Genomic DNA, 26,190 nt, shown 5'->3' on the forward strand with positions numbered 1-26,190 from the left:
AATGACAAAAATGACAAAAATGACAAAAATGACAAAAATGACAAAAATGACAAAAATGACAAAAATGACAAAAATGACAAAAATGACAAAAATGACAAAAATGACAAAAATGACAAAAATGACAAAAATGACAAAAATGACAAAAATGACAAAAATGACAAAAATGACAAAAATGACAAAAATGACAAAAATGACAAAAATGACAAAAATGACAAAAATGACAAAAATGACAAAAATGACAAAAATGACAAAAATGACAAAAATGACAAAAATGACAAAAATGACAAAAATGACAAAAATGACAAAAATGACAAAAATGACAAAAATGACAAAAATGACAAAAATGACAAAAATGACAAAAATGACAAAAATGACAAAAATGACAAAAATGACAAAAATGACAAAAATGACAAAAATGACAAAAATGACAAAAATTACAAAAATTACAAAAATTACAAAAATTACAAAAATTACAAAAATTACAAAAATTACAAAAATTACAAAAATGACAAAAATGACAAAAATGACAAAAATGACAAAAATGACAAAAATTATAAAAATTACAAAAATGACAAAATTTCATAATGACAAAAATGACAAAAATGACAAAAATGACAAGAATGACAAAAATGACAAAAATGACAAAAATGACAAAAATGACAAAAATGACAAAAATGACAAAAATGACAAAAATGACAAAAATGACAAAAATGACAAAAATGACAAAAATGACAAAAATGACAAAAATGACAAAAATGACAAAAATGACAAAAATGACAAAAATGACAAAAATGACAAAAATGACAAAAATGACAAAAATGACAAAAATGACAAAAATGACAAAAATGACAAAAATGACAAAAATGACAAAAATGACAAAAATGACAAAAATGACAAAAATGACAAAAATGACAAAAATGACAAAAATGACAAAAATGACAAAAATGACAAAAATGACAAAAATGACAAAAATGACAAAAATGACAAAAATGACAAAAATGACAAAAATGACAAAAATGACAAAAATGACAAAAATGACAAAAATGACAAAAATGACAAAAATGACAAAAATGACAAAAATGACAAAAATGACAAAAATGACAAAAATGACAAAAATGACAAAAATGACAAAAATGACAAAAATGACAAAAATACAAATATAAAAAAATGACAAAATTGTAATTTTTGTAATTATTGTAATTTTTGTAATTTTTGTAATTTTTGTAATTTTTGTAATTTTTGTAATTTTTGTAATTTTTGTAATTTTTGTAATTTTTGTAATTTTTGTAATTTTTGTAATTTTTGTAATTTTTGTAATTTTTGTAATTTTTGTAATTTTGGTCATTTTGGTCATTTTGGTCATTTTGGTCATTTTTGTCATTTTTGTCATTTTTGTCATTTTTGTCATTTTTGTCATTTTTGTCATTTTTGTCATTTTTGTCATTTTTGTCATTTTTGTCATTTTTGTCATTTTTGTCATTTTTGTCATTTTTGTCATTTTTGTCATTTTTGTCATTTTTGTCATTTTTGTCATTTTTGTCATTTTTGTCATTTTTGTCATTTTTGTCATTTTTGTCATTTTTGTCATTTTTGTCATTTTTGTCATTTTTGTCATTTTTGTCATTTTTGTCATTTTTGTCATTTTTGTCATTTTTGTCATTTTTGTCATTTTTGTCATTTTTGTCATTTTTGTCATTTTTGTCATTTTTGTCATTTTTGTCATTTTTGTCATTTTTGTCATTTTTGTCATTTTTGTCATTTTTGTCATTTTTGTCATTTTTGTCATTTTTGTCATTTTTGTCATTTTTGTCATTTTTGTCATTTTTGTCATTTTTGTCATTTTTGTCATTTTTGTCATTTTTGTCATTTTTGTCATTTTTGTCATTTTTGTCATTTTTGTCATTTTTGTCATTTTTGTCATTTTTGTCATTTTTGTCATTTTTGTCATTTTTGTCATTTTTGTCATTTTTGTCATTTTTGTCATTTTTGTCATTTTTGTCATTTTTGTCATTTTTGTCATTTTTGTCATTTTTGTCATTTTTGTCATTTTTGTCATTTTTGTCATTTTTGTCATTTTTGTCATTTTTGTCATTTTTGTCATTTTTGTCATTTTTGTCATTTTTGTCATTTTTGTCATTTTTGTCATTTTTGTCATTTTTGTCATTTTTGTCATTTTTGTCATTTTTGTCATTTTTGTCATTTTTGTCATTTTTGTCATTTTTGTCATTTTTGTCATTTTTGTCATTTTTGTCATTTTTGTCATTTTTGTCATTTTTGTCATTTTTGTCATTTTTGTCATTTTTGTCATTTTTGTCATTTTTGTCATTTTTGTCATTTTTGTCATTTTTGTCATTTTTGTCATTTTTGTCATTTTTGTCATTTTTGTCATTTTTGTCATTTTTGTCATTTTTGTCATTTTTGTCATTTTTGTCATTTTTGTCATTTTTGTCATTTTTGTCATTTTTGTCATTTTTGTCATTTTTGTCATTTTTGTCATTTTTGTCATTTTTGTCATTTTTGTCATTTTTGTCATTTTTGTCATTTTTGTCATTTTTGTCATTTTTGTCATTTTTGTCATTTTTGTCATTTTTGTCATTTTTGTCATTTTTGTCATTTTTGTCATTTTTGTCATTTTTGTCATTTTTGTCATTTTTGTCATTTTTGTCATTTTTGTCATTTTTGTCATTTTTGTCATTTTTGTCATTTTTGTCATTTTTGTCATTTTTGTCATTTTTGTCATTTTTGTCATTTTTGTCATTTTTGTCATTTTTGTCATTTTTGTCATTTTTGTCATTTTTGTCATTTTTGTCATTTTTGTCATTTTTGTCATTTTTGTCATTTTTGTCATTTTTGTCATTTTTGTCATTTTTGTCATTTTTGTCATTTTTGTCATTTTTGTCATTTTTGTCATTTTTGTCATTTTTGTCATTTTTGTCATTTTTGTCATTTTTGTCATTTTTGTCATTTTTGTCATTTTTGTCATTTTTGTCATTTTTGTCATTTTTGTCATTTTTGTCATTTTTGTCATTTTTGTCATTTTTGTCATTTTTGTCATTTTTGTCATTTTTGTCATTTTTGTCATTTTTGTCATTTTTGTCATTTTTGTCATTTTTGTCATTTTTGTCATTTTTGTCATTTTTGTCATTTTTGTCATTTTTGTCATTTTTGTCATTTTTGTCATTTTTGTCATTTTTGTCATTTTTGTCATTTTTGTCATTTTTGTCATTTTTGTCATTTTTGTCATTTTTGTCATTTTTGTCATTTTTGTCATTTTTGTCATTTTTGTCATTTTTGTCATTTTTGTCATTTTTGTCATTTTTGTCATTTTTGTCATTTTTGTCATTTTTGTCATTTTTGTCATTTTTGTCATTTTTGTCATTTTTGTCATTTTTGTCATTTTTGTCATTTTTGTCATTTTTGTCATTTTTGTCATTTTTGTCATTTTTGTCATTTTTGTCATTTTTGTCATTTTTGTCATTTTTGTCATTTTTGTCATTTTTGTCATTTTTGTCATTTTTGTCATTTTTGTCATTTTTGTCATTTTTGTCATTTTTGTCATTTTTGTCATTTTTGTCATTTTTGTCATTTTTGTCATTTTTGTCATTTTTGTCATTTTTGTCATTTTTGTCATTTTTGTCATTTTTGTCATTTTTGTCATTTTTGTCATTTTTGTCATTTTTGTCATTTTTGTCATTTTAGTCATTTTTGTCATTCTTGTCATTTTTGTCATTTTTGTCATTTTTGTCATTTTTGTCATTTTTGTCATTTTTGTCATTTTTGTCATTTTTGTCATTTTTGTCTGTTTTATTATTATCGTCTTCTTATCATTTTTGTAATTTTTTTTTAATTTTGATATTTTTGTCATTTTAGTAATTTTTGTAATTTTTCGTTTTGTGTTGGACTGGGTTGAATTTTCTTAAAAATTTTATTGGTTCCCGCTTTGTAGATTTTTGAGACTCAATAATACAAAATTTTTAGTGCATTTGGACACCCCTCAAGACTGATTGAAATGAATTTTTTCGATTTCCCAATTTTCAAAATGAATGTGGTCCATCTCCGAAATTCAAAAATGGAATTTTTCCCATTTCTTCATTGTCACCTCATGAGTCATGAGCATCTAGCATAGCTGAAGTCAATGTTGGTAATACTATTTTTGAAAGTCTTCTGATCTAAGCCACATTTTAAATGGATTGTGATATGAAAAAAGAGCTACGCCTCGATTTACTTTGAACTTTTCAGTAAAATTTAATCCTATCAAACCACTTGTATACAAAGAAAATCCTTATCGCTAAGATATGAGCTTTCGATACAGTTCTTCTCCTTTGTTCCTGTCAACTATCTTAAATATAGTTTCAAACGTTAGTATCGCTTAAAATCGCTTTACAAAATTCAAATAATCTCACGTTGCCTTCCCATTGAGTACATCTTCAGGATGTATACAAAATTGATGCCATCTTTTTTGGTTGCCGATAACCTACTTTTTTCAAACCCAAATAAGACAATTCAATATACATTTAAACTTTTTTTTTTTGATGAACACATTCTTTTTAGAAAACGTAAAAATGCAGTTGGTTCTTCATTCTACATGTATAATATGTGTAACCAGTGTCTACTCTTAACCGTTACATGGGCGGGACACACAAAAAACAACACGTTGTCCAAAAAATATACAAGGTTTTTGATTGCTTTTCATTTGTTTCCGTTTGTAGTTTAGGTAGCTTGTTTGCGCTCGCTTAAGATATGATACAATTTTTATTGTCTTTCTCATAAGGATGGCTATTCTGCAGTTGCTTTCGCTTCCGGGCGCAGGCAAGCGAATTGTTTGGCATATAGTGGATTCGGGTTCCGCCGTAGGTCCTTCGCATAGGCAGCTCGTACACGGTATCGTCCGCACTGGACGAGCTGGAGGAACAGGTCGAGCACACGCTTCGGCTGTCGGAATCGTCCTCCTCGCGTTCTTCGACGTCCGGGTCGACGGATTCCGAGTGATGGTGTCGGCGACGGCGAGGAGACTTCCGGCTGCTGCTGGTGGAAGCCGACGAGGAATAGTTATGGTTGTGTCGGTCCTCGGAATAGCGATCCGAGGATGACCGATGATGACTGCTGCCGTGGTGGCCGGATCGACGTTTCGAGGACTTTGAAGATCGCGACGATCGGGACGTTCGGTTGCAGTAGCTCTTGGTGCGGGGTAGCGAGTCTTGGAAATCTCCCTCGAAGCGGACCTCCTTTTTGATTACTGGAATGGTAGAAAGTGGAAAAAAGAATTTTAATTTAACATGCTTGCTTGTGAATTAAGTTATGAGAACAGCAAATGATCAACCCGTTTTTATTTTAAGATACGTCAAGTTTCTTCTAACTAAACGAAAAGTGAACCGATTCTGAGCGTCAAAACTGCGATGATATGCGCAACCCCTTCAAATATATAGAATTCCGTTGGAACTGGTAACGGACAGCTCTCCACATCAGAGGTTGTTTTTCCATCCAGGAGATAGAGGTTGATTCCGGGACGGATTTGTGATGGCAAAAATGAAAGATCGGAGAGTTTAATACAATGTTGGATAATCTCACTCACTAATAGATAGCAAGGGCCGGTGTTGTGATAGGAGGAAACTTCAACGCTTGAGTGGGCAAGTTGGTAGCAGACGCAACAACCCTAAAGGCCTCCGCGAGACTGAAGGTTGAGGCTTGAGCTGTGTAACATTGGAGCCATCAGCACTTTATCATAAGTACGGAAAACTAGACAGTACATTAGTGATTGATGTCACCTTTGCAAGCCCAACTGGAGAGTGTGTGACGGTTACACGCACAGCGATCACCAGGCGATACGCTATAGCATAAAAGGCCGGAATCTTGTGTGAGGCAACCGCCGATCCAAGAGCGGAGATAGAAGATCGAAGATTTCGACCAGAAAGTCTGTGTTGAGTGTATTAGGACAGCAGTAGGAACTGCTGTGGGTTAGCGGAATAAGAATAAATACTACCCTGGGGTCGCTGACCCATGTCGTAAGAGGCGACCTAATTCAGCAAAACTCTTCCCCCATGACCTACGCAAATGAACTCGGATTATGCACTCGAAATAGATCAGAACCATCCCCTATAATGATAACACAGGCAACGAAGATGGACTACGCAAACGAAACTGACGGAATGGATGGATAAAGAAATACGCAACGAACACGTACTTTTCTAACGGAATCTATTGGATACAACGAACCAAGGTTGCCCAAAGTGTGCCGCTTATGGTGGCGCGAAAACGCCTTTAAGCGAAAGATCGTGCTGATGAGGTGGAAGTCTGGCGGGTCGAAAATGTATCAGTCGCAAACGGTAGCCTTTGGGCAAAGATACCGTCACTTCAAGATAAAGAAGTGGGCTTTGCCGCGAACATTAATTCTTCTATACGGACTTTCGATGTTCGGAACGCCACCTTAAGAGTTAGGGCAACAAGATTCATGCACCTAGCCATGGTAACCAATGTGTGTCTTGGAAAAACAAATCTGCTTTAAAAGTAGATCTGTTGGAAGTGAGTACTTCAGAGCCATCTACAATGCTTTAAATGGGAAAAATATATTTTAGTTGACCTTTTGGACGAATTATTAACCATTTATTGCCATTCGGAAAAAATTGATTTGAATTTGAACTAAACCGAAATCTTGATTTTCTAATTTTACTCTGTTCGAGAAGAAAATCATCTATTGAATGCTCAATTGGGAATCTTTTTGTTCATAAAAACAAGTATGGTGAAATTGACACCAACAGTGCGAATGCGAACAACGGTTGCTTTGATAATTTTGTATGTTATTTGACGTTGAAGTTGTTGAATACGGAATATTGTTTATCGCCGCGCTTTAATGTAATTTGAATCATCGACGTTTTTCGGCGGATCGGCGGCCGAAAAACGTCGATGATTCAAATTACGTTGTTGAATACTCAAACCATTGACCCCCATGGAGGGTGTACAAGCTATTTTAGTCGCCTGTTATGATACCCCTTCTCAGAAGGGAGCAGCACTGAGCGTATAGAAAGAATTTTCGATAAGTTACATGGGTCTGCTTTGGGGCACCAGGACGTACCCCAGGACCCCAGGCACCAGGACGTAATGAAGTCCTTGCTAAAGCTGGACACTGGCGCAGTAGGCCGTATATTTCCCTAGCTTCTCGTGGGACTAAACATGAAAATAAACAACAACAACATCTAAAACAGAAGGAACATCAAGACAACTGGCGTTAGCTCGGACGAAGAAAGAGAAAGTAGAAGATCGCAGACGGAGGTTTTTGCTAAGAGAGGACTTATTAAGTCTCCTCTACTGAGCAAAGAAGTAAAGAAGCTATAAAAGGAGATTGGCAGGGAGGTTGCCAAGGAAGCAGGAAGAAGGCCGGCCGCTGATGGGTCCACTGAAAACTTCAGCAGTTTCCAGCTAGAGGAGCAGGTCCTAGTCGTAGGAAGAGGTTCACCAAGGGGCATAAAAAACGTGGCCTTTTGGAGGCAGCCGACTTGGTCTACAAGATGCAGAAGTTTGTGCGAAGTACCAACAATGTGCACACGCACATCAAGACTTAGGTGCCGAAATTGATGGTACGAATGGTAGAGGCTGCGGAGAAGGACCTGGAGGAACAAAATTGGTTGTTTCTTAAGGACCTTCGAAGGAGTCCAAACCGAGAAGAACTGCGAAAAGAGATCGCGACTTCCCCGTTGTAAACGATTCCTCCAAAAAAGAAGGGGTACGGACTACGAGGCAGGCTTGCAATTTCTCTAACGAGAATAACCGATGTGCTCGGTTTTCGATTCTCGGTAGAGATTCTCTGAAACGCACCGCAGAGATTTTTAGCCGAACCTCTGTAGAGAATCTGTAAATCAACACGACAGAGCTAACACACACTACAGTGAAAAAATGTTTTCACCACGGAGAGCGACAGCGACGGCAGCTGGCTTGGCTTGTTGCGTTTACCAACACATACGAAGCTGAACCACTCGCCAGCGTTACCACATATACAGATTTTTCTGTAAGTATACAGATTTTATGGAAATTTTCAAACACAGAATCTGTATATACAGATTACAGATAATTGGAAACTTCAACAGATTTCATACAGATTTTCATAAATTCAGAGATTTTGCAAGATATTTTTTTAATTATACTTCGAGTCAATCAATAATCATCTACTTTGATGACTCTATAATCCATCAATTATCACGCTTGCAAATAAGGAAAAACTTCCAGATTAGAGTTCGGAACCGTTACAATGCAATACATCAATCAATGAGTTGAAGAAAGTTTTAAAACCTGTGATTAAGAATCATGTACCAAAATTGGTCATTGCGTTATAGGAAATGTAACTTTTAAAGGATAAATACTATCGACACAATGTTCAAATCCCAACTGGTTGTTAAACCCCAGAAGGACACTGATCGTTATATTTAACGCAATATATCGACCTTAAACTTTGCGTGACCTTATTTTTCACATGTTGCGGACATTTATTTTGTCCGTTACAATTAATCGAACAAAGTTAAACCAAAAACGGTTCGCGTATACAAAATGTCAGGTTTAACACTGGTTTGACATGTTTGCACTAATAGTAGCCCGCAGTAATGAGCAGCGTAGTCCAAATGAGTGCGCTACGCATTATAAAAAGCTCACCGTAGTTTAGCGTGAGTATCCGGAATGAAAATTTGTGATACAGATTTCAATACAGATTTTTGAGATTTTTTACAGATTAAAAAGATTTTTTGGCTCGAAAGTACAGATTTTAATGTGGCAACGCTGCCACTCGCCCGAAACATTCATCGTTTGTTGATGCTATTGTTATGCACACCGTCGTGATTGTTTTTGTCTTTGCTTTTTGGTGGCTTCAACTAGTCGGTTCTGTGTTTTCATCGAGGTGCTCTACAGTGACAAATCGTCGCACGCCGGAGCTATTGAAATTAGGTGTGTGTGGCTTTCGAAACCGGGGTGCGAATAATGTGTGGAGAGGATCGAAAAATCTCACCCGGGTGATTTGCAACTATCGCACGGGGGTGTTTTTTTCTCCGTTCTCCGTTTTTCTCGGTAGAGAATGGCATCTCTGCTACGAGGATACCGATGAATAAAGCAGTGCTGGAGGCTGGTGAATGGTTCGTAATAGAAAGAAGAACGCAAAAAGAAAGGTCGTCATGAAGCCAACCCCTAAACCCCAGATCTCAACGGGAGATGTCCTTATCGTGGAGCGAAAGAAGGCTCTTGGTGAGAGCTTCACCAAAACAAGACGCACCCAAAAAAAGTAAACTGCTCTTCGAGCTAAAAAAAAAACCACGGCGGTAAACAGTGCCGACTTCAAGGGGCAGTTAACTACGAGACGTTGATCGAAACGGTTGCTCAATTGAATTCTCCTAGCTTCTGTGATACAAAGTGTAGTTTTGAGGTTATAAATTGCGAACACGTGAAATAATGTCGGAAACTAAAATAAGAATTAACATTAATTTGCAAGGGATGCAATAGAAGAACGGAAGCTGAAATGTTCCAGTTCTGTCAGGACAAATGTTCCAGGCCTGAGGATTTGTACTCGGTTCACAATGAAAGAGAGTTACGATCGATTTTCGTCAAGTTCAAATCAGAGTTGTTACTGGATAAATATGTGCAGGATCTGCAACCAGTGGTAATTTTTTCATATGAAAATGGAACTACTGCCGTAGTGACGATGATAGATGCAGGAGTCAACTTAAGATACATAAGGATCTTCAACCTTCCTCCTCAACTTGAGGATAGAGAAATATACAAGGTGTTAGAGCCGTTCGGAATCATAATCCAGCAAACGTGCAATCGTATCAGAAATGATAACTCAAGTCGTTTACAATGGCGTTGCGAATCCAGGCAAGCCAGTAAAACTGGAAATAATCCAGCTAAACCTCAACCATAGCGAGATTGCACAGCTTCCGTTGTAAGTAGGCGAAAGGAAGTGTGATGTGGCACTTTTATCAGAACCATACAGAATTCCGTCTGGAAACGGTAAGAGGACAGCGGAAAGGTTTGCCTTAGCTGCTGTCTACGCCACGGGACGTTTTCCTATCCAGGAGATTGTGGTAGATTCTCAGAACGGATTTGTGATTGCTGAAATTAACTGCATCTTTTTCTGCAGCTGATACGCTCCACCAAGATCGACGATCGGAGAGTTCAACACAATGTTGGATGAACTCACCCTCGAACTGACAGAAAGGGCCCCTGTAGTAATAAATAGGAGGAGACATCAACGCTTGGGAAGTCAACTGAGGTAGTAGGTGCAACAACCCTAGGGGCCACAGCCTACTAGAGTCCTTCGCGAGACTGGAGGTTGAGCTGTGCAACATTGGATCTATCCTATCGCAAGCAGAACGTCAGAGATTGATATCACCTTTGGGAGCCCATCATTAAAAACTGACATGAATAGGAGAGTGTATAACGGTTATATGCACAGCGATCACCAAGCGATACGCTATAGCGTAGGAGACCGAAATCCGGTGGCTGTAAGGCAACTGCCAGTCCAGGAGCGGAAAGCAGCTGATGAAAATGATGATAGCGGTGGGGGACATGACCATTGCTCTGCGAAGTAGTTCCACCTCCCCGTGGTGCAGAGTGGAACCGTGTCTACAGACTTGTTACCTGTAGGCGTACTACACATCACACTTGGTGCAGCCAGCCCGTCGACGAGCTGCGTGCCGAGTGTGGCACAAACGTGGTGCGACTGGGTACCTTGGTACGAGTGCTCAGTTGCAAGAGGGAGGCGTCGTAACGTGTTTCGGGTAGTCGCGACCCCGATATGCGGGACGACCAAATGTTTGAGCGGGTTTCGATCGATCTGCCTTTTGGGGAGGTTCCTGGCCCCGATTCGCGGATACGATCGACTCACGACGGACAGAGGGGCCTTGTGCCGTAACATGTGGCGCCTAGTGGATGGGCCTCAGTCGAGACGGAGATATAGTTGGATGTGTGGGTATCTCCGGACCCGAGGAGAGGCAAGTTGCTCTCGTCTCGAATCGGGCCAAGAGACGTGTTGAACAGAGGTGCCAGGTCGTTTTGTCAAAAATCAGGACACCGCGAAGAAAAAATCAGGATTTTTCAGGACACCCCCAAATTGCTGAAAATAAAATGCAGTTCGGCTTAGATTGCCTAACTAAAGGCGAAATATAGGTGCTGAAGACGCCTCGAATTATGCAACTGAAGCGAGAATAACCTTGGCTGGCCTGCAGTTAATATCGAAAAACCTCATTTTAATGTTATTTTAATCAAAGAATCTCATTGGTTCAACTGGTTAAACTATTTTATTTAAGATTTGTTTGATGTTCTCATCATTTAACAATAAATTTAGTTATGATTTGGATATTTTTTAAAAATCAGGACAAATCAGGACATTTTAAGGGTCATTTTTCAAAAATCAGGACATTTCAAGCGTTTTTGAAAAATCAGGACGGTCTCTCAAAAATCAGGACAAATCCTGATAAATCAGGACACCTGACACCCCTGGTGTTGAAAGAGGTCCCTCAAGACACGAGGAGAGGCGGGTAAAGACGTCTCAAATTGTGTCAAGAGGATGAGCGTGAGAGGGTCTCGAGTCACGAGGAGAGGCGGGTCAAGTATTGTGGCAAGAGGCCGAATGTGGGACTCGAGTCAAGAGTAGCGGTGAAGCTGTCCCATGAGTCGTGAATCGTGACAGCAGAGTGGATGACGATTGCTGGTGTATTACGTAAAAATGAGTACTGCCGTGAAGCGCTTTGCGCGAGTATGGTCTTCCCATCATGGGTATAGCCTTTGTTGCAGGTCCGGATGGGAAATATGGCCAGAGGCCCCAGGTGGACTTTATGGTGTAGGGGTACATAGTATTATGAGTCACCAATTGCACCCATGGACCCAGAGTAGCAAACTGGGGGGACGCGGTGGCTCGCCGCGTCTTGGATTCCAATCCGTAAAACGGATTTACCACCTGGGTGATCAACTTATAATAAAAAAAAATACACCACATACACCGAAGTGGTGGCGACGACCTGCTTACTGGTGGACCTCAGAAATTGCTGATCTCCGTACTAAATAGCTGTCTAAAAGCTAGACGACGAGCTCAACGGGAGAGAAACGAAGCCGATAGAGAAATGAGTGGTGCCGTGTATCGTGCCCGGAAGCGATCTAAATATTAAAACAAGTAAAGAAAACTGTAACAGAGCGTTATGCCAGAGCGTAGATGATAACCCATGGTGCTAAGCCTATAGAGTTGCTTTGGCGAGATTCGGAGGCCAAAGGTCGCCGACTGAAAAGTTTTCGGAAAAATTGAAAGAGATCGTTGCACATCTTTTCCCGCAGCATGGCCCGACGCACTAATCCCGTACCACGCGGGAGCCCACGACATCGTGCCAAAGCTAAGAAACTTGCAGTTAATAAGACCCTTGGTTCGCACGGAATCCCAAATGCAGTGCTGAAGGTGACGGTACTTTTAGAGAGGTGCTACAAAAGTGTCTCGACGAGAGATCTTCTCCTAATCCGTGGAAAACGGCGAAGTTGTTGTTACTACCGAAACCTGGAAAACCCCAGAGCATACATCATCGTACAGACTCATTTGACTGCTGAACACCTTTGGTAAGCTACTGAAGAGGATAATTTCAACAGACTTTTTATCTAAACAGAAGGCGAAAGTAGACTGTCAGACAGACAGTTCGGTTTTCGGAAAGGGAGATCTACGGTGGACGCCATCCGAATGATGGCAATACCCTTTGCAGGATACTAGGAAGCTTCTTCGAAAATCGAGTCCTGACGAACGAAACCGAAACTGGGTTACGATCTACTGCCCTAACAGCGGGTGTTCCGTAGGGTTCCATATTCGGACCTGTGCTTTGGAGCGCCATGTATAATGAGGTGTTAACGCTGAAACTATCAGCAGGCGTGCAGATATTCGGATTTTCTGACTGTATCGTACTCATGATCACTGGTGAAACAATCGAGGAGCTAGAAGAACTTGCAACGGTGGCCGTAGAAAAAGTTGGCATGGAGGGAGTTTCCAACAAACAATTTATTGCTGAAAAAGCGCTGAAAAAATATCGTGGCTCAATCTTAAACAGCAATCTGGCTGAAAGAAGGCCTTCAAAATTCACTAATTTACGTGTCTTCAGCATTAAATCATCTTGAATTGGAGAAGTTATTCAGCGAACGTCATTAAACGTCAATTGACGGGTCAACCCAAAAACTAAATGACCAATGTCTGTCCGATGTTTGGCATTCATTTTTCTCCTTTTGTGATGATTTTTTTGATGCAACTGCCTGAAGCTTCAAACCTCTGACTTTTTAGTTGCATGCCGCAGTACGCAGACACAATCTAGGTGCGATGAAAATTTGTCGTTTTTTAGCGACGAAAATGCCTCTCACCGAAGTTTTATGTTACGTGTAAGAGAAATTATTTTTTTTTTAATTTTTTGCACCAGAAATCAAACTCGTGAGAAATCCCATTCTTCATTTCATACTCAAACTGAAATAAAAATAATAAAAAAAATGGCATCAAATAAGGAAAATAAAAATTCACTTCTCATTTCAATCTAGCCGCCATCATGTATGGCAGCTTTACCACAGTTCATAGTCTGTCAAATTCCAATCGTAGCGAATAGTAGAACAAAGGGTTATAAAGTGTGTTGGAAACAATTCCTAAACTGCTCCCATTGGCTGCACTAAGATTTGTAACCGTTGTTACAAAAGGTATTAGTTTTTTTTCAAATATTGTAAAGCGTTACAGGTGAGCTTTTGTGTATTTTGTTGAATTTTGTTAAGGAAAATAGGGATAATTTATTATACTAGCTAGAATGAGGATTTTGAAATATTCAAAAACATGTATTGTTAGATTTCGACGGGCGGGCTTCATAGAGGGTGTTCATGGTACTATGAATAGTAGGGGCGGTCCGCCATATTGGGTGGCGCGAAAGAGGGTTGGCATAGGAGTATGGGCAAAGAGGAATATGACTCAGCTTCCGTTATGTGTCATTTTTACCTTGGCGTTCGTGTGTGAATGTTGTGAGTATTTTAAGTATTTCCGTTCTAATTAAGTGGCTGTAAGAGTCCGACAAACTTGGATCATTCAGGTAAAATTTACTGGTTTTTGGGTTGAGCTTCAGATAGCTCACCATAAAACCGAAGTTCTGCTCGTGACCAACAAAAGAGTTGTGCCGCACATGGAGATTACTGTTGGAGGACACATGACATCTTTGAAACAGCAGCTGAAATACCTCGGAGTAATGGTCAAACATCACTTAAGTTTTGGTGCGCAAATACTTTTGTGGAGGTGCTTCGAAAGTCATTGACTCATTGGCCTGGGTTATGCCGAACTGCCATGGTCCAAAGAGTAGCAAGAGACGTATGCTTGCGAGCGTAGCACTGTCGAAACTACGATACGGAGGAGCGGCCTGGAGCTCCGGCATAGAGGTAGAACGCAACATCGACATAACTCTGGCGAAAGATGTGGTGTGTTACGAAGCAAGAGCTGTTAGAGGAGTGCGTAAAGCTGCAATTGGCCATGGTGACCTTGGTGGTTATAAATCCTATGGGAGTGGTTGTTGTTACGGGTGCGAGTTACTTTAAAAGCGTTACCTAATCGACACACGTCTTGGAGTCTCCTATACCAGTCTGAATTTGGCAGTCGAGGAATTAAAAAGAGGGCAAGGTATAAGTGCAAGAAAACAACCTCCCTTTGGTGTAGCATCGTATAATCATGAAGCCCAAGGTGGTTTTAGTGGGACGAACGCACGCAAGGTAGCAAAAACATTCGACTTTTATGGTTCAAATTCAAATCTACATTTTGTATAAAAATGGAGTTTTATTAAAACAGAAAAAAAACATTGTTGTCTTAACAATTTTCTCGAAATGACAAACAGTTTGGAGAAATGGATCGCTTAATGAAACTTACCAATAGGAGGTGGCGTCGGCAGCTCCACGATCGAATGCGACACATCCGAAGCATTGTGAATCGCGTCCTCGTCGTCTTCGTCCTCCGGTATCAGCATCGCCACGGTCGAGTTCAGTATCCGGGGATGTAACGAGTGATGATGCTGCATCGATTGCAAATACTGCTGCTGCTGCTGCTGCTGCTGCTCATCTGCTGCACTGGTTATTGCACTTGCATTGTCCAACGGGCTATTGGTATCGTCGTCGTCGTATGAGGGAATCGCCGGGGATCCGGTAAGTTCCGGCATCGAGGAGGTGATGGTCGGATTCGTTTTGCCGAGCGATGATGAGGTGACATCCGGCGGGTTTTGATTATTGGTGATGGATGTGATGGAATGGTGATGACTTTGATGCTGGGTTTGATGATGGGTTGTTTGCTGCTCCATGGCCTGCCAGTTGTCTAAGCTTAGGCTTAGATCGGTCAGGTCCAGGGGTTGTCGACTTCGGTCTTTGTGAAGCAGATGGTTCAGTTCTGGAGAGCATTGTTGGGGAAGGGAATCGTGCTGTGCAGATGATGTGATGTGATGATCGACAAAGTCGCTCTGCTCGGTGCAGGGATTAGTTCGGGAAGATACAGGTGAGGTGGCTCCGCTTCCATACAGAGTACTCTCGTGGTCGATGGAAGACGACGGAAGGTCCGCGGGAACCGGACTCGAAACGTTGGTGGACATTTCGGCGTGCGAATGTTTGGCAGGACTGGAGTGCGGGGTGCTTCTTTCGCTGATTGGGCTTTGCAGCGGTTCGGGTGACTTTGGCAAATGCGGGGAATATTCGGTGGGATCGTCACTTCGTTGACTGCTCCGAAGGCGAGAGTTACGAACGAGACCCGGAACTACGGTTGGCACGGAACCATCCGATGGTGTTGGAGGTTCTCCTTTGCTGCATGCTATCGAGCAGTAGATCTCTCCCCGTCGAGGTAGGAACGGGCGACCCAGCAGCGAACATCGACAGGTACTACAAGCGAAACAGTTATCGGTGGCATGCCAATGTTGGCCATCGTGACTCATCTGGCCCTGATCTACCCCAATTGGTTCGCTACAGAAATCGCAATACTCGGCAAACATCGCGTCGAAACAGTGCAAGCAGTACGGTTTGCCATCTCGCATAATGTACCTGAAATAATTGAGGAAAAAAGATTACCGATTGTATCACCAATGAGACCTCCTATCGTTAAATAGGTTCCCTACCTTTGTCCGCCAAGTTGTTTATCGCACTCGAAACAAGCGAAATGTTTGATATGCCAAGCCCGTCCTTCAGCTTCCGTACACTCATCGGCCAGTATAATCTGGGTGCAAAAAAGGGGAAATTTAATTATCAATGCCGCTGTCATTATCAATCATCAATCTCTTGCGCGGAGAGATACCTAATAGGACTGTACTCGAAAAAAATGTAACACTTTTTTTGAGAGTAACTTTTTATTGCGTGGATCATAATTGATGAAATTTGTTTAGCTAGTAATTTACTGATCACATTTTTAAACTTGACTGATAATGGTAAAGTTTTATGCGTTAGAGTTCTGTGTCAATTTGACAGTCTTAACCTAAACCGCTGTATCTCTTTTGTTTTTTATCCGATTTTACAAAAATTGTAGTTTTAGGAACCTCTTTACGTAGCTCAAATATGATTTTAAGACAATATTCAGCTGCAATCGTTCATTTTTTTTGTAAAATATTGTATGAATATCAAATTTTAATAACGTTATAAGGTTTCCAAAACTAGAAGTTTAGTACAAATTGGTCGAGAAACAAGAGATATTCAGCTATTTTAAGCGAGTTGTCTAAAATTGTCACTCTAGAAGTAATAAGGGAGTGTTTTTCCAATCTGGGTCCATTATATTTAAGCTCTCGTGAATTCTGGGGGTACTGGATTTTTTACTTGGATTCGCATAAAAAATTACAAGTTGCAAAACTTCCAATAGTGTTAAATTTACATATTGTTGTAAAATTTTATTATTTTGTAAAATTCAATAAATTTTTGTAGAATTCTATAAAATTCTGTTAAATTCTATAAAATTCAATGCAATTCTGTAAAATTCTGTAAAATAAAAACATTGTATGAAATTTTGTAAAATTTCTGTAAAGTTTTGAAAAAAAGCAATAAAATTCGGTTAAATTTTGTAATTCTGTGAACAACTGTTAATTTCTGAAAGAGCTGTAATTTTCTATAAAATTCTGTAACATTCTTAAAAATTTTGTAAAATTCTGTAGGTTTCAATACAATCTTGGAAAATCTATAAAGTTCTGTAGAATTCTATTAAATTCTGTAAAATTCTGTAATGTTCTCTAAAATTTTGTAAAATCCTGTAAAATTCTGTAAAACTCTGTAAAATTCTGTAAAATTCTATAAAGATTGTATAAAATTGTGTAAAATTCTGTAAAATTTTGTTAAAATCTGTTTAGCTTAGTCAAATTGTGTAAAATTCTTTAAAATTCTATTAAATTTTCAAAATTCTGTAAAATTCTGTAAAGTTTTGTGAAACTCTGTTAAAATCTTTAAAATCTTTAAACTTTTAGAAATTCTGTTAAATTCTATGAAATTTTGTAAAATTCTGTAAAGTTTTTAACATTCTATAAAATTCTGTAAAATTCTTAAAAATTCTGTGAATTTCGTTGAAAGTTCTGTTGAATTCTGTAAAATTCTGAAAAATTCTGTAGAGTTCTGTAAAATTCTGTAAAATTCTGTAAGATTCTGTAAAATTCTGTAAAATTCTGTAAAATTCTGTAAAATTCTAAAAAATTCTGTAAAATTCTGTTAAATTCTGTAAAATTCAGTAAAATTCTAATAAATTCTGTAAAATTCTGAAAAATTCTATAAAATTCTGTAAAATTCTGTAAAATTCAGTAAAATTCTGTAAAATTCTGTAAAATTCTGTTGAATTCTGCAAAATTCTGCAAAATTCTGTAAAATTCAGTTAATTTCTGTAGATTTCTGTAAAATTCTGTAAAATACTGTAGAATTTTGTGAATTTTTTTTTAAATTCTGATAAATTCTGATTAATTCTGTCAAATTTTGGAAAATTCTGTAGAATTCTGTAAAATTCTGTGAATTTCTGTAAATTTTTGTAAAATTCTGTAAAATTCTGTTAATTTCTGTAAATTTTTGTAAAATTCTGTGAAATTCTGTAAAACTCTGTAGAGTTCTGAAATATTCTGTAAAATTCTGTAAAATTCTGTGAAATTCTGTAAAATTCTGTAAAATTCTGTAAAATTCTGTAAAATTCTGTAAAATTCTGTAAAATTCTGTAAAATTCTGTAAAATTCTGTAAAATTCTGTAAAATTCTGTAAAATTCTGTAAAATTCTGTAAAATTCTGTAAAATTCTGTAAAATTCTGTAAACTTCTGTAAAATTCTGAAAAATTCTGAAAAATTCTGCACAATGCTGTAAAATTCTGTAAAATTCTGTAAAATTCAGTAAAATTCTGTAAAAACAATGTTTTTCAAAATTCTACAGGATTTTACAAAATTTTACAAAATTTTACAGAATTTTAATGAATTTTACAGAATTTTTCAGAATTTTACAGAATTTTACAGAATTTTACAGAATTTTACAGAATTCTACAGAATTTTACCGAATTTTACAGAATTTGACAGAATTTTACAGTATTTTATCGAATTTCACAGAATTTAAGGAAAATTCTGTTAATTTCTGTGAAATTCTGTAAAATTCTGTTAAATTCTGTAAAATTCTGTTGAATTCTGTTGAATTCTGTTGAATTCTGTAAAATTCTGTAAAATTCGGTAAAATTCTATAAATTTCTGTAAAATTCAGTAAAATTCTGTTAAATTTTGTAAAATTTTGTAAAATTCTGTAAAATTCTGTAAAATTTTGTAAAATTCTGTTAAATTCTTAAAAATGCTGTAAAATCTGTAAAATATTGTAAACTTCTGTTAAATTCTTAAAAATGCTGTAAAATCTGTAAAATTTTGTAAAACTCTGTAAAATTCTGTACAATTCTATAAAATTCTGTAAAATTCTGTAAAATTCTGTAACATTCTGTAAAATTCTGTAAAATTCTGTAAAATTCTGTAAAATTCTGTAAAATTCTGTGAAATTCTGTGAAATTCTGTAAAATTCTGTAAAATTCTGTAAAATTCTGTAAAATTCTGTAAAATTCTGTAAAATTCTGTAAAATTCTGAAAAATTCTGTAAAATTCTGTAAAATTCTGTAAAATTCTGTAAAATTCTGTAAAATTCTGTAAAACTCTGTAAAATTCTTTCAAATTCTGTAAATTCTGTAGAATTATGTAAAATTCTGTAAATTTCTGTAAAATTCTGTAAAATTCTGTAAAATTCTGTAAAAATCTGTTAAATTCAGTAAAATTCTGTAAAACTCTGTAAAATTCTGTAAAATTCTGTAAAATTCTGTAAAATTCTTTAAAATTCTGTAAAATTCGGTAAAATTTGTGAAATTCTGTAAAATTCTATAAAATTCTGTAAAATTCTGTAAAAATCTGTAAAATTCTGTAAAATTCTGTAAAATTCTGTAAAATTCTGTAAAATTCTGTAAAATTCTGTAAAATTCTGTAAAATTCTGTAAAATTCTGTAAAATTCTGTAAAATTCTGTAAAATTCTGTAAAATTCTGTAAAATTCTGTAAAATTCTGTACAATTCTGTAAAATTCTGTAAAATTCTGTAAAATTCTGAAAAATTCTGTAAAATTCTGTAAAATTCTGTAAAATTCTATAAAACTCTGTAAAATTCTGTCAAATTCTGTAAATTCTGTAGAATTATGTAAAAGTCTGTAAAATTCTGTAAAATTCTGTAAAATTCTGTAAAATTCTGTAAAATTCTGTGCAATTCTTTAAAATTCTTAAAATTCTGTAAAATTTTGTAAAATTCTGTAAAATTCTGTTAAATTCTGTAAAATTCTGTAAAATTCTGTTAAATTCTGTGAAATTCTGTAAAATTTTGAAAAATTCTGTAAAACTCTGTAAAATTCTGTAAAAGTCTGTGAAATTCTGTAAAATTATGTAAAATTCTGTAAACTCTGTAAAATTCTGTAAAATTCTGTAAAATTCTGTGAAATTCTGTAAAATTCTGTGAAATTCTGTAAAATTCTGTAAAATTCTGTAAAATTCTGTGAATTTCTGTAAATTTTTGTAAAATTCTGTAAAATTCTGTTAATTTCTGTAAATTTTTGTAAAATTCTGTAAAATTCTGTAAAACTCTGTAGAGTTCTGAAAAATTCTGTAAAATTCTGTAAAATTCTGTGAAATTCTGTAAAATTCTGTAAAATACTGTAAAATTCTGTAAAATTCTGTAAAATTCTGTAAAATTCTGTAAAATTCTGTAAAATTTTGTAATATTCTGTAAAATTCTGAAAAATTCTGAAAAATTCTGCACAATGCTGTAAAATTCTGTAAAATTCGGTAAAATTCAGTAAAATTCTGTAAAAACAATGTTTTTCAAAATTCTACAGGATTTTACTGAATTTTACAGAATTTTACAGAATTTTAATGAATTTTACAGAATTTTACAGAATTTTACAGAATTTTACAGAATTTTACAGAATTTTACAGAATTTTACAGAATTTTACAGAATTTTACCGAATTTTACAGAATTTGACAGAATTTTACAGTATTTTATCAAATTTTACAGAATTTTAGGAAAATTCTGTTAATTTCTGTGAAATTCTGTAAAATTCTGTTAAATTCTGTAAAATTCTGTTGAATTCTGTTGAATTCTGTTGAATTCTGTAAAATTCTGTAAAATTCGGTAAAATTCTATAAATTTCTGTAAAATTCTGTTAAATTTTGTAAAATTTTGTAAAATTCTGTAAAATTCTGTAAAATTTTGTAAAATTCTGTTAATTTCTTAAAAATGCTGTAAAATCAGTAAAATATTGTAAAATTCTGTTAAATTCTTAAAAATGCTGTAAAATCTGTAAAATTTTGTAAAACTCTGTAAAATTCTGTACAATTCTTTAAAATTCTGTAAAATTCTGTAAAATTCTGTAAAATTCTGTAAAATTCTGTAAAATTCTGTAAAATTCTGTAAAATTCTGTAAAATTCTGTAAAATTCTGTAAAATTCTGTAAAATTCTGTAAAATTCTGTAAAATTCTGTAAAATTCTGTAAAATTCTGTAAAATTCTGTACAATCCCTCAAAATTCTATTGAATTCGGTAAAATACTATGAAATTCTGTGAAGGTCTGTAAAATTCTGGACAATTCTGAAAAATTCGGTAAAATTTTGTAAAGTTCTGTAATATTCTGTAAAATTCTGTAAAATTCTAATAAATTCTGTAAAATTCTGTAAAACTCTGTTACATTCTGTGAAATTCTGTAAAATTTTGAAAAATTTTGAAAAATTCTGTGATATTCTGAAGATTACTGAAAAATTCTAGAAAATTCTGTAAAATATTGTAAAATTCTGTAAAATTCTGTTACATTCTGTGAAATTCTGTAAAATTTTGTAAATTTTTGTGAAAACACATAGAATTCTAAAAAATTAAGTAAAATATCAAAAAATTCTGTAAAATTCTGTAAAATTCTGTGGCAATCTTTTAAATTCTATAAAATTCTTTCATTACTATAAAATTCTGTAAAATTCTTTGAAACTCTGTAAAGTTCTGTAAAATTCTGTAAAATTCTGTAAAATTCTGTAAAATTCTTAAAAATGCTGTAAAATTCTTAAATATTCTGTAAAATTCTGTAAAATTATGTGAAATCCCGAATCCCGAAAGTTGGTAAAATACTTTAAAATTCTGTAGAATTCTGTAAAATTCTGTAAAACTTTGAAAAATTCTGTATAATTCTGTGGCAATCTTTTAAATTCTACAAAATTCGGTCAATACTATAATAATCAATAAAATTCTGAAAAATTCTGTAAAATTTTTTAAAATTCTGTGAAATTCTGAATATTTTTGAAAAATTCTAGAAAATTCTGTAAAATTCTTTAAAATTCTGTAAAATTCAGTAAAATCCTGTAAAATTCTGTAAAATTCTGTAAAATTCTGTAAAATTCTGTAAAATTCTGTAAAATTCTGTAAAATTCTGTAAAATTCTGTAAAATTCTGTAAAATTCTGTAAAATTCTGTAAAATTCTGTGAAATTCTGTAAAATTTTGTAAAATTCTGTAAAGTTCTGGGGATTCTGTGAAATTCTCTTAAATTCTATAAAATTCTGTGAAATTTTGTAGAATTATGTAAAAGTCTGAAAAATTCTGTGAAATTTTTGAAAAGCTGTTTAATTCTGTAAAATTCGGTGAAATTCTGTAACATTCTATAAAAATCTGTGAAATTTTTTAAAATTCTGAAATTTTCTGAAAAGTTCTGTGAATTCTGTGAAATTTTATAAAATTCTGTAAAATTCTGTAGAGTTTTGTTGAAATCTGTACAATTCTGTAAAATTTTGGAAAAACTGTTTAATTCTGTAAAATTCTGTGAAATTTTGTAAAATTCTGTAAAATTCTGTAAAATTCTGTAAAATTCTGTAAAATTCTGTAAAATACTGTAAAATTCTGTGAAATTCTTAAATATGCTGTAAAATCTGTAAAATTCTGTAAAATTCTGTAAAATTCTGTAAAATTCTGTTAAATTCTGTAAAATTCTGTAAAATTCTGTAAAATTCTGTAAAATTCTGTAAAATTCTGTAAAATTCTGTAAAATTTTGTAAAATTCTGTAAAATTCTGTAGCATTCTGTAAAACTCTGGAAAATTCTGTAAAATTCTGTAAAATTCTGTAAAATTCTGTAAAATTCTGTAAAATTCTGTAAAATTCTGTAAAATTCTGTAGAATTCTGTGAAATTCTGTAAACTTCTGTAAAATTCTATAAAATTCTGTAAAAATTTGATACATGTCTCATAAATTTCAAATTCTAGTCAACATTAGACAATTTCTTCATCCAGATACCAGATCACAAAATTAAGAATATATTATTGAATTCATTAGGAAATAATTTTGCTAAGAGCAGAATATATTTTTTTAAGTATTAAAAGGTGTTAGAAGCAAATTAAAAAAAAAAAATCCATCCACCTAATCGAAGTTCACGAAAGATAGTGTAGCATTTTTTTCGAGTACATTCCTTCGGACCCCCCTCTGATGTTTAAATTCGCTTTCCGCTTCTTACCTCATCGCACGCGGAACAGCGCGGCTTCAGCGTCTCGGCGTGGTGCCGGCCACAGTACAGCCGACCCTCCCGGTGGAAGTAGATCAGATCCACCAGCAGTTCCTTGCAGACGCAGCACACGAAACAGGCCGGATGCCAGCAGGTGCCCTGATCGAATCGGGACGCGCACACGCCCATATCGCCGGAAGAGATACATTCGCCACACTATTGTTTTTTCAAGAGAGGGAAGAGAAAGTGTTAAGAAATCTGTTGAAATCGAATGTTTCAAATTGTAGTCTAGTCAAGTAGTCTCAATCTTTATTGTTTAATTACAGACTGTTCTCTTTCAATCATTCGAAACAAATTTCGAATTCTTTCGGAATCAGTCAATAAAATATGACCGTGATATACCCCGGATCCATAAAAATTTCAGTACATACCCCATAGCACAGTTGATTGGTGGCCAGCTGCTTGACTGTGCCGCGACCGAGGGCTTCCCGTTTCCTTTGGGCCGAGAATAGTTTCAGCTCTTTGCGTTCCTCGTCCGTGAGCGAGTGGCAGTATCGCACCTGAAAAACGAGAAACAAATATAAATTTTCATAATCAAACGGCAAAGGTTGCAGGAAGGTGAGAAAACTGTTGTAGATAAACTTAAATGATATGGGTTTTGTGGTTTGGTCAGGGTAGATAAGACCACAAATGGTCACCACCCGAGATGGAATGAAAGTTGTTTCAAAGAGATGGAAGAAGGATAAATATTTGTTTTCTACGCGTTGTTTGACTCTATTTGGTTTCTTAGCGGTTTCAAGTCTCTCTGGTCATGGTTATACAAGTATGTCGATCACAATTCTCATTTAAATAACGAAGGGGACAGTGTTTTAATCATTCAAAAATCAACTTACAACTCACAACGTGCTTTTAAATCACTTTTGCAACTTTCAAGTTCATTAATGAATACCTACATACAGTTCACTCAAGGGAATTGAGCAGTTTTTTTTCCTTTGTCTGCCAATAAGCAACTTTCAAAGCCTTCATTTAAGTAAAAATGCAACTTTTGGTTGCTTGGGATGTTAAAAATTTACCAGCTACCCATTAGGATGTGAAGAATTGCAATTTTTATCGAGTTTTAAAAACCCTACTGCCTAAGTCAGAACGAACGACAGAATTTTTTGCAAAAATTTTTAAATGAGATTTAGTTACTCGGGTTTTGAATTGAAATTTTGTATGGAAATACACGAAAATTTGTACGAAGATTGTCGCTTTTTTTGGTTTTTTTTTAAATATTTTGTTCTGACGCAATGCAAAAAAAATGCCAGTATGAATTTATATGTTGCGTACTGGAAAATTTTCTGGTTCTACTTTGCGGAAGACGTTGACTTCGAATTGCTCGGTTTCAACAGATGTTAATGAACAGGTAAGTGGTGGCTCATAATCGTTGCTACAACAATCTATCATGACTATTCTAAATGCTCAAACCTCATTCAAAATGGAATTTGAACAAGAAAAAAAGACAGCTCCACCTATTTTAGTTCAATTTTTACAAAACCATTGTTTTTCAGGTAATCATAACTTTTAAGTCGCTGAAGTCAATAACTTTCTTGTTAAAATAATATTTCTGAAAATTGGACGGGAAATCTATCAGTGTTGCTAATTTCTTTTCGTGAAAAAAATGCTCTGTTTGGGGCGTCATAATTATTTTCTCATATATCATTATTTCATAATTATTTTATCATAATTATTTTCTCATATTATTCTCGTCATATTATTTCCCCTTCCGCTTTTCCGTTTTGCGCAAAGTTGTAGTCAGTAAGCACAATATATTGGAATTTTATTTGCATTGTGTGAGAAAAAAATACTCAAGAAACTAAAAAGGGGAAAGTTTCTCCAAACAAAATTTCAGATCAAACCCGGTCAGCTAAATCTCAATTTAAAATATGTAAACATTTTGTCGTTCGTTTTTACCAAAAAGGAATCTTTTTAGACAACAGGGTTTATAAAATTCGAGAAAAGTTGTGATTCGACACACCTTACTGGCCATGTAACAATTGATTAAGCGATCTTAGGGTTTTTGCTCAAGCTTAGGCTCAAGAATTAAATTTTACGTTTTTAGTTATATTAATGATCTCGATTGGATTGCATTCCAAATTCCAATTTTTATTATAAATTCAGTGATTTGATTTAGATTTAACATTGAGATTCATAAGACAGTGCCATTGATTTAAATTACTTAGGTGTCAATATTTTAATCATATAAAATGGTCTCGATTATGAAATTATAAAATAAGTTATATAAATTCATTCCCAAACTTCAGTTCTCGTTCTGAACGTTAAAATCTCAATGCTTGGCCTGAATATGAATATGAAAATAAATCAAAATTATGAACATGATTATTTGAATATCAAATTTATCAATGTTAATTCTAACTATAAGTATATATTAAATATCGAATTGCATATCAAGATTTTCAATCAAAAATTAAAACTTTAAATGTAAATTTTACTATCCGGGATCCTTATCTCAATGAAGCACAAGAAAAGTTAGGGTTCTCCAAATATTTTATACCATGCTTTTTTGTCACAGAGTAAGTATTTCATTCCTTTTTTATTTTATTTATTTTTTTTTTACTTCATTCCATTTTTATTTTATAATTATTCATTTTAATACTTCTGGCATCGTGCTATTACTTTGATACTTTGATTACTTTTAAACAGTGGCAATAAGCAACAATAAGTCAACCTGTCAAGCTGTCAAGCTGTTGATCGTTGCAGCTCGACGTGTATGCTCGTGTCGGTCGATTCCATCACGTTCACCGTGGTGAAATTGGCTAACGCGCCGTTGTACTGAAGCGGAGATTGCGGATTTAAGTCCTGCCGGTGAGCCGTTGTATCTTTTTCGAAAAATTCATAATATTTACGGCTTATGTTCTTTCGTTCTTTGATTCCTCATGTTTCTCTTATACTTTCCATCAACTTCGAAAATTGAATATTTTCAGGTACAAAGATGTACCAAGCGATTTCAAGTTTAGACTCAGATTTTGAATTTAGGTTTAAAATGCAGAATTCAGACTCGGAAATAAATCACAAAATTCGTATTTAGAATCAGCTCGAATTTAAATTTTATGCTTAAGATTATAATATAAATATGATAATTAAATTTAAATAAGTTTGATTATGGATTCAAAATTAAATTTTTAAAAGCAATCAGAGACTGTTAAAAAAT

General features: G+C 33.9%; 2 protein-coding genes across 2 annotated transcripts in view; one reads left to right on the forward strand and one right to left on the reverse strand.

The window, feature by feature from the left end:
* The window catches only part of LOC129750601 (electron transfer flavoprotein beta subunit lysine methyltransferase-like), a 324,916-nt gene that overhangs the window by 182,628 nt on the left and 116,098 nt on the right, over nt 1-26,190 (forward strand). The window lies entirely within an intron of this gene.
* Nucleotides 4,240-26,190, reverse strand: part of LOC129750599 (protein prickle-like) — a 73,875-nt gene continuing 51,924 nt past the window's right edge. Inside the window, exons 4-8 of the mRNA XM_055745563.1 lie at nt 23,411-23,539; nt 22,992-23,195; nt 16,107-16,204; nt 14,882-16,032; nt 4,240-5,236 (exon numbers count right to left, since the gene is read on the reverse strand). Of these exons, the coding sequence (XP_055601538.1) occupies nt 4,734-5,236; nt 14,882-16,032; nt 16,107-16,204; nt 22,992-23,195; nt 23,411-23,539 (2,085 nt within the window). The 3' untranslated portion in view covers nt 4,240-4,733. The remainder of the gene's footprint in view (nt 5,237-14,881; nt 16,033-16,106; nt 16,205-22,991; nt 23,196-23,410; nt 23,540-26,190) is intronic.

This window comes from Uranotaenia lowii, chromosome 3 (genome assembly GCF_029784155.1).
Source record: "Uranotaenia lowii strain MFRU-FL chromosome 3, ASM2978415v1, whole genome shotgun sequence".
In the NCBI taxonomy this organism is placed as follows: Eukaryota; Metazoa; Arthropoda; class Insecta; order Diptera; family Culicidae; genus Uranotaenia; species Uranotaenia lowii.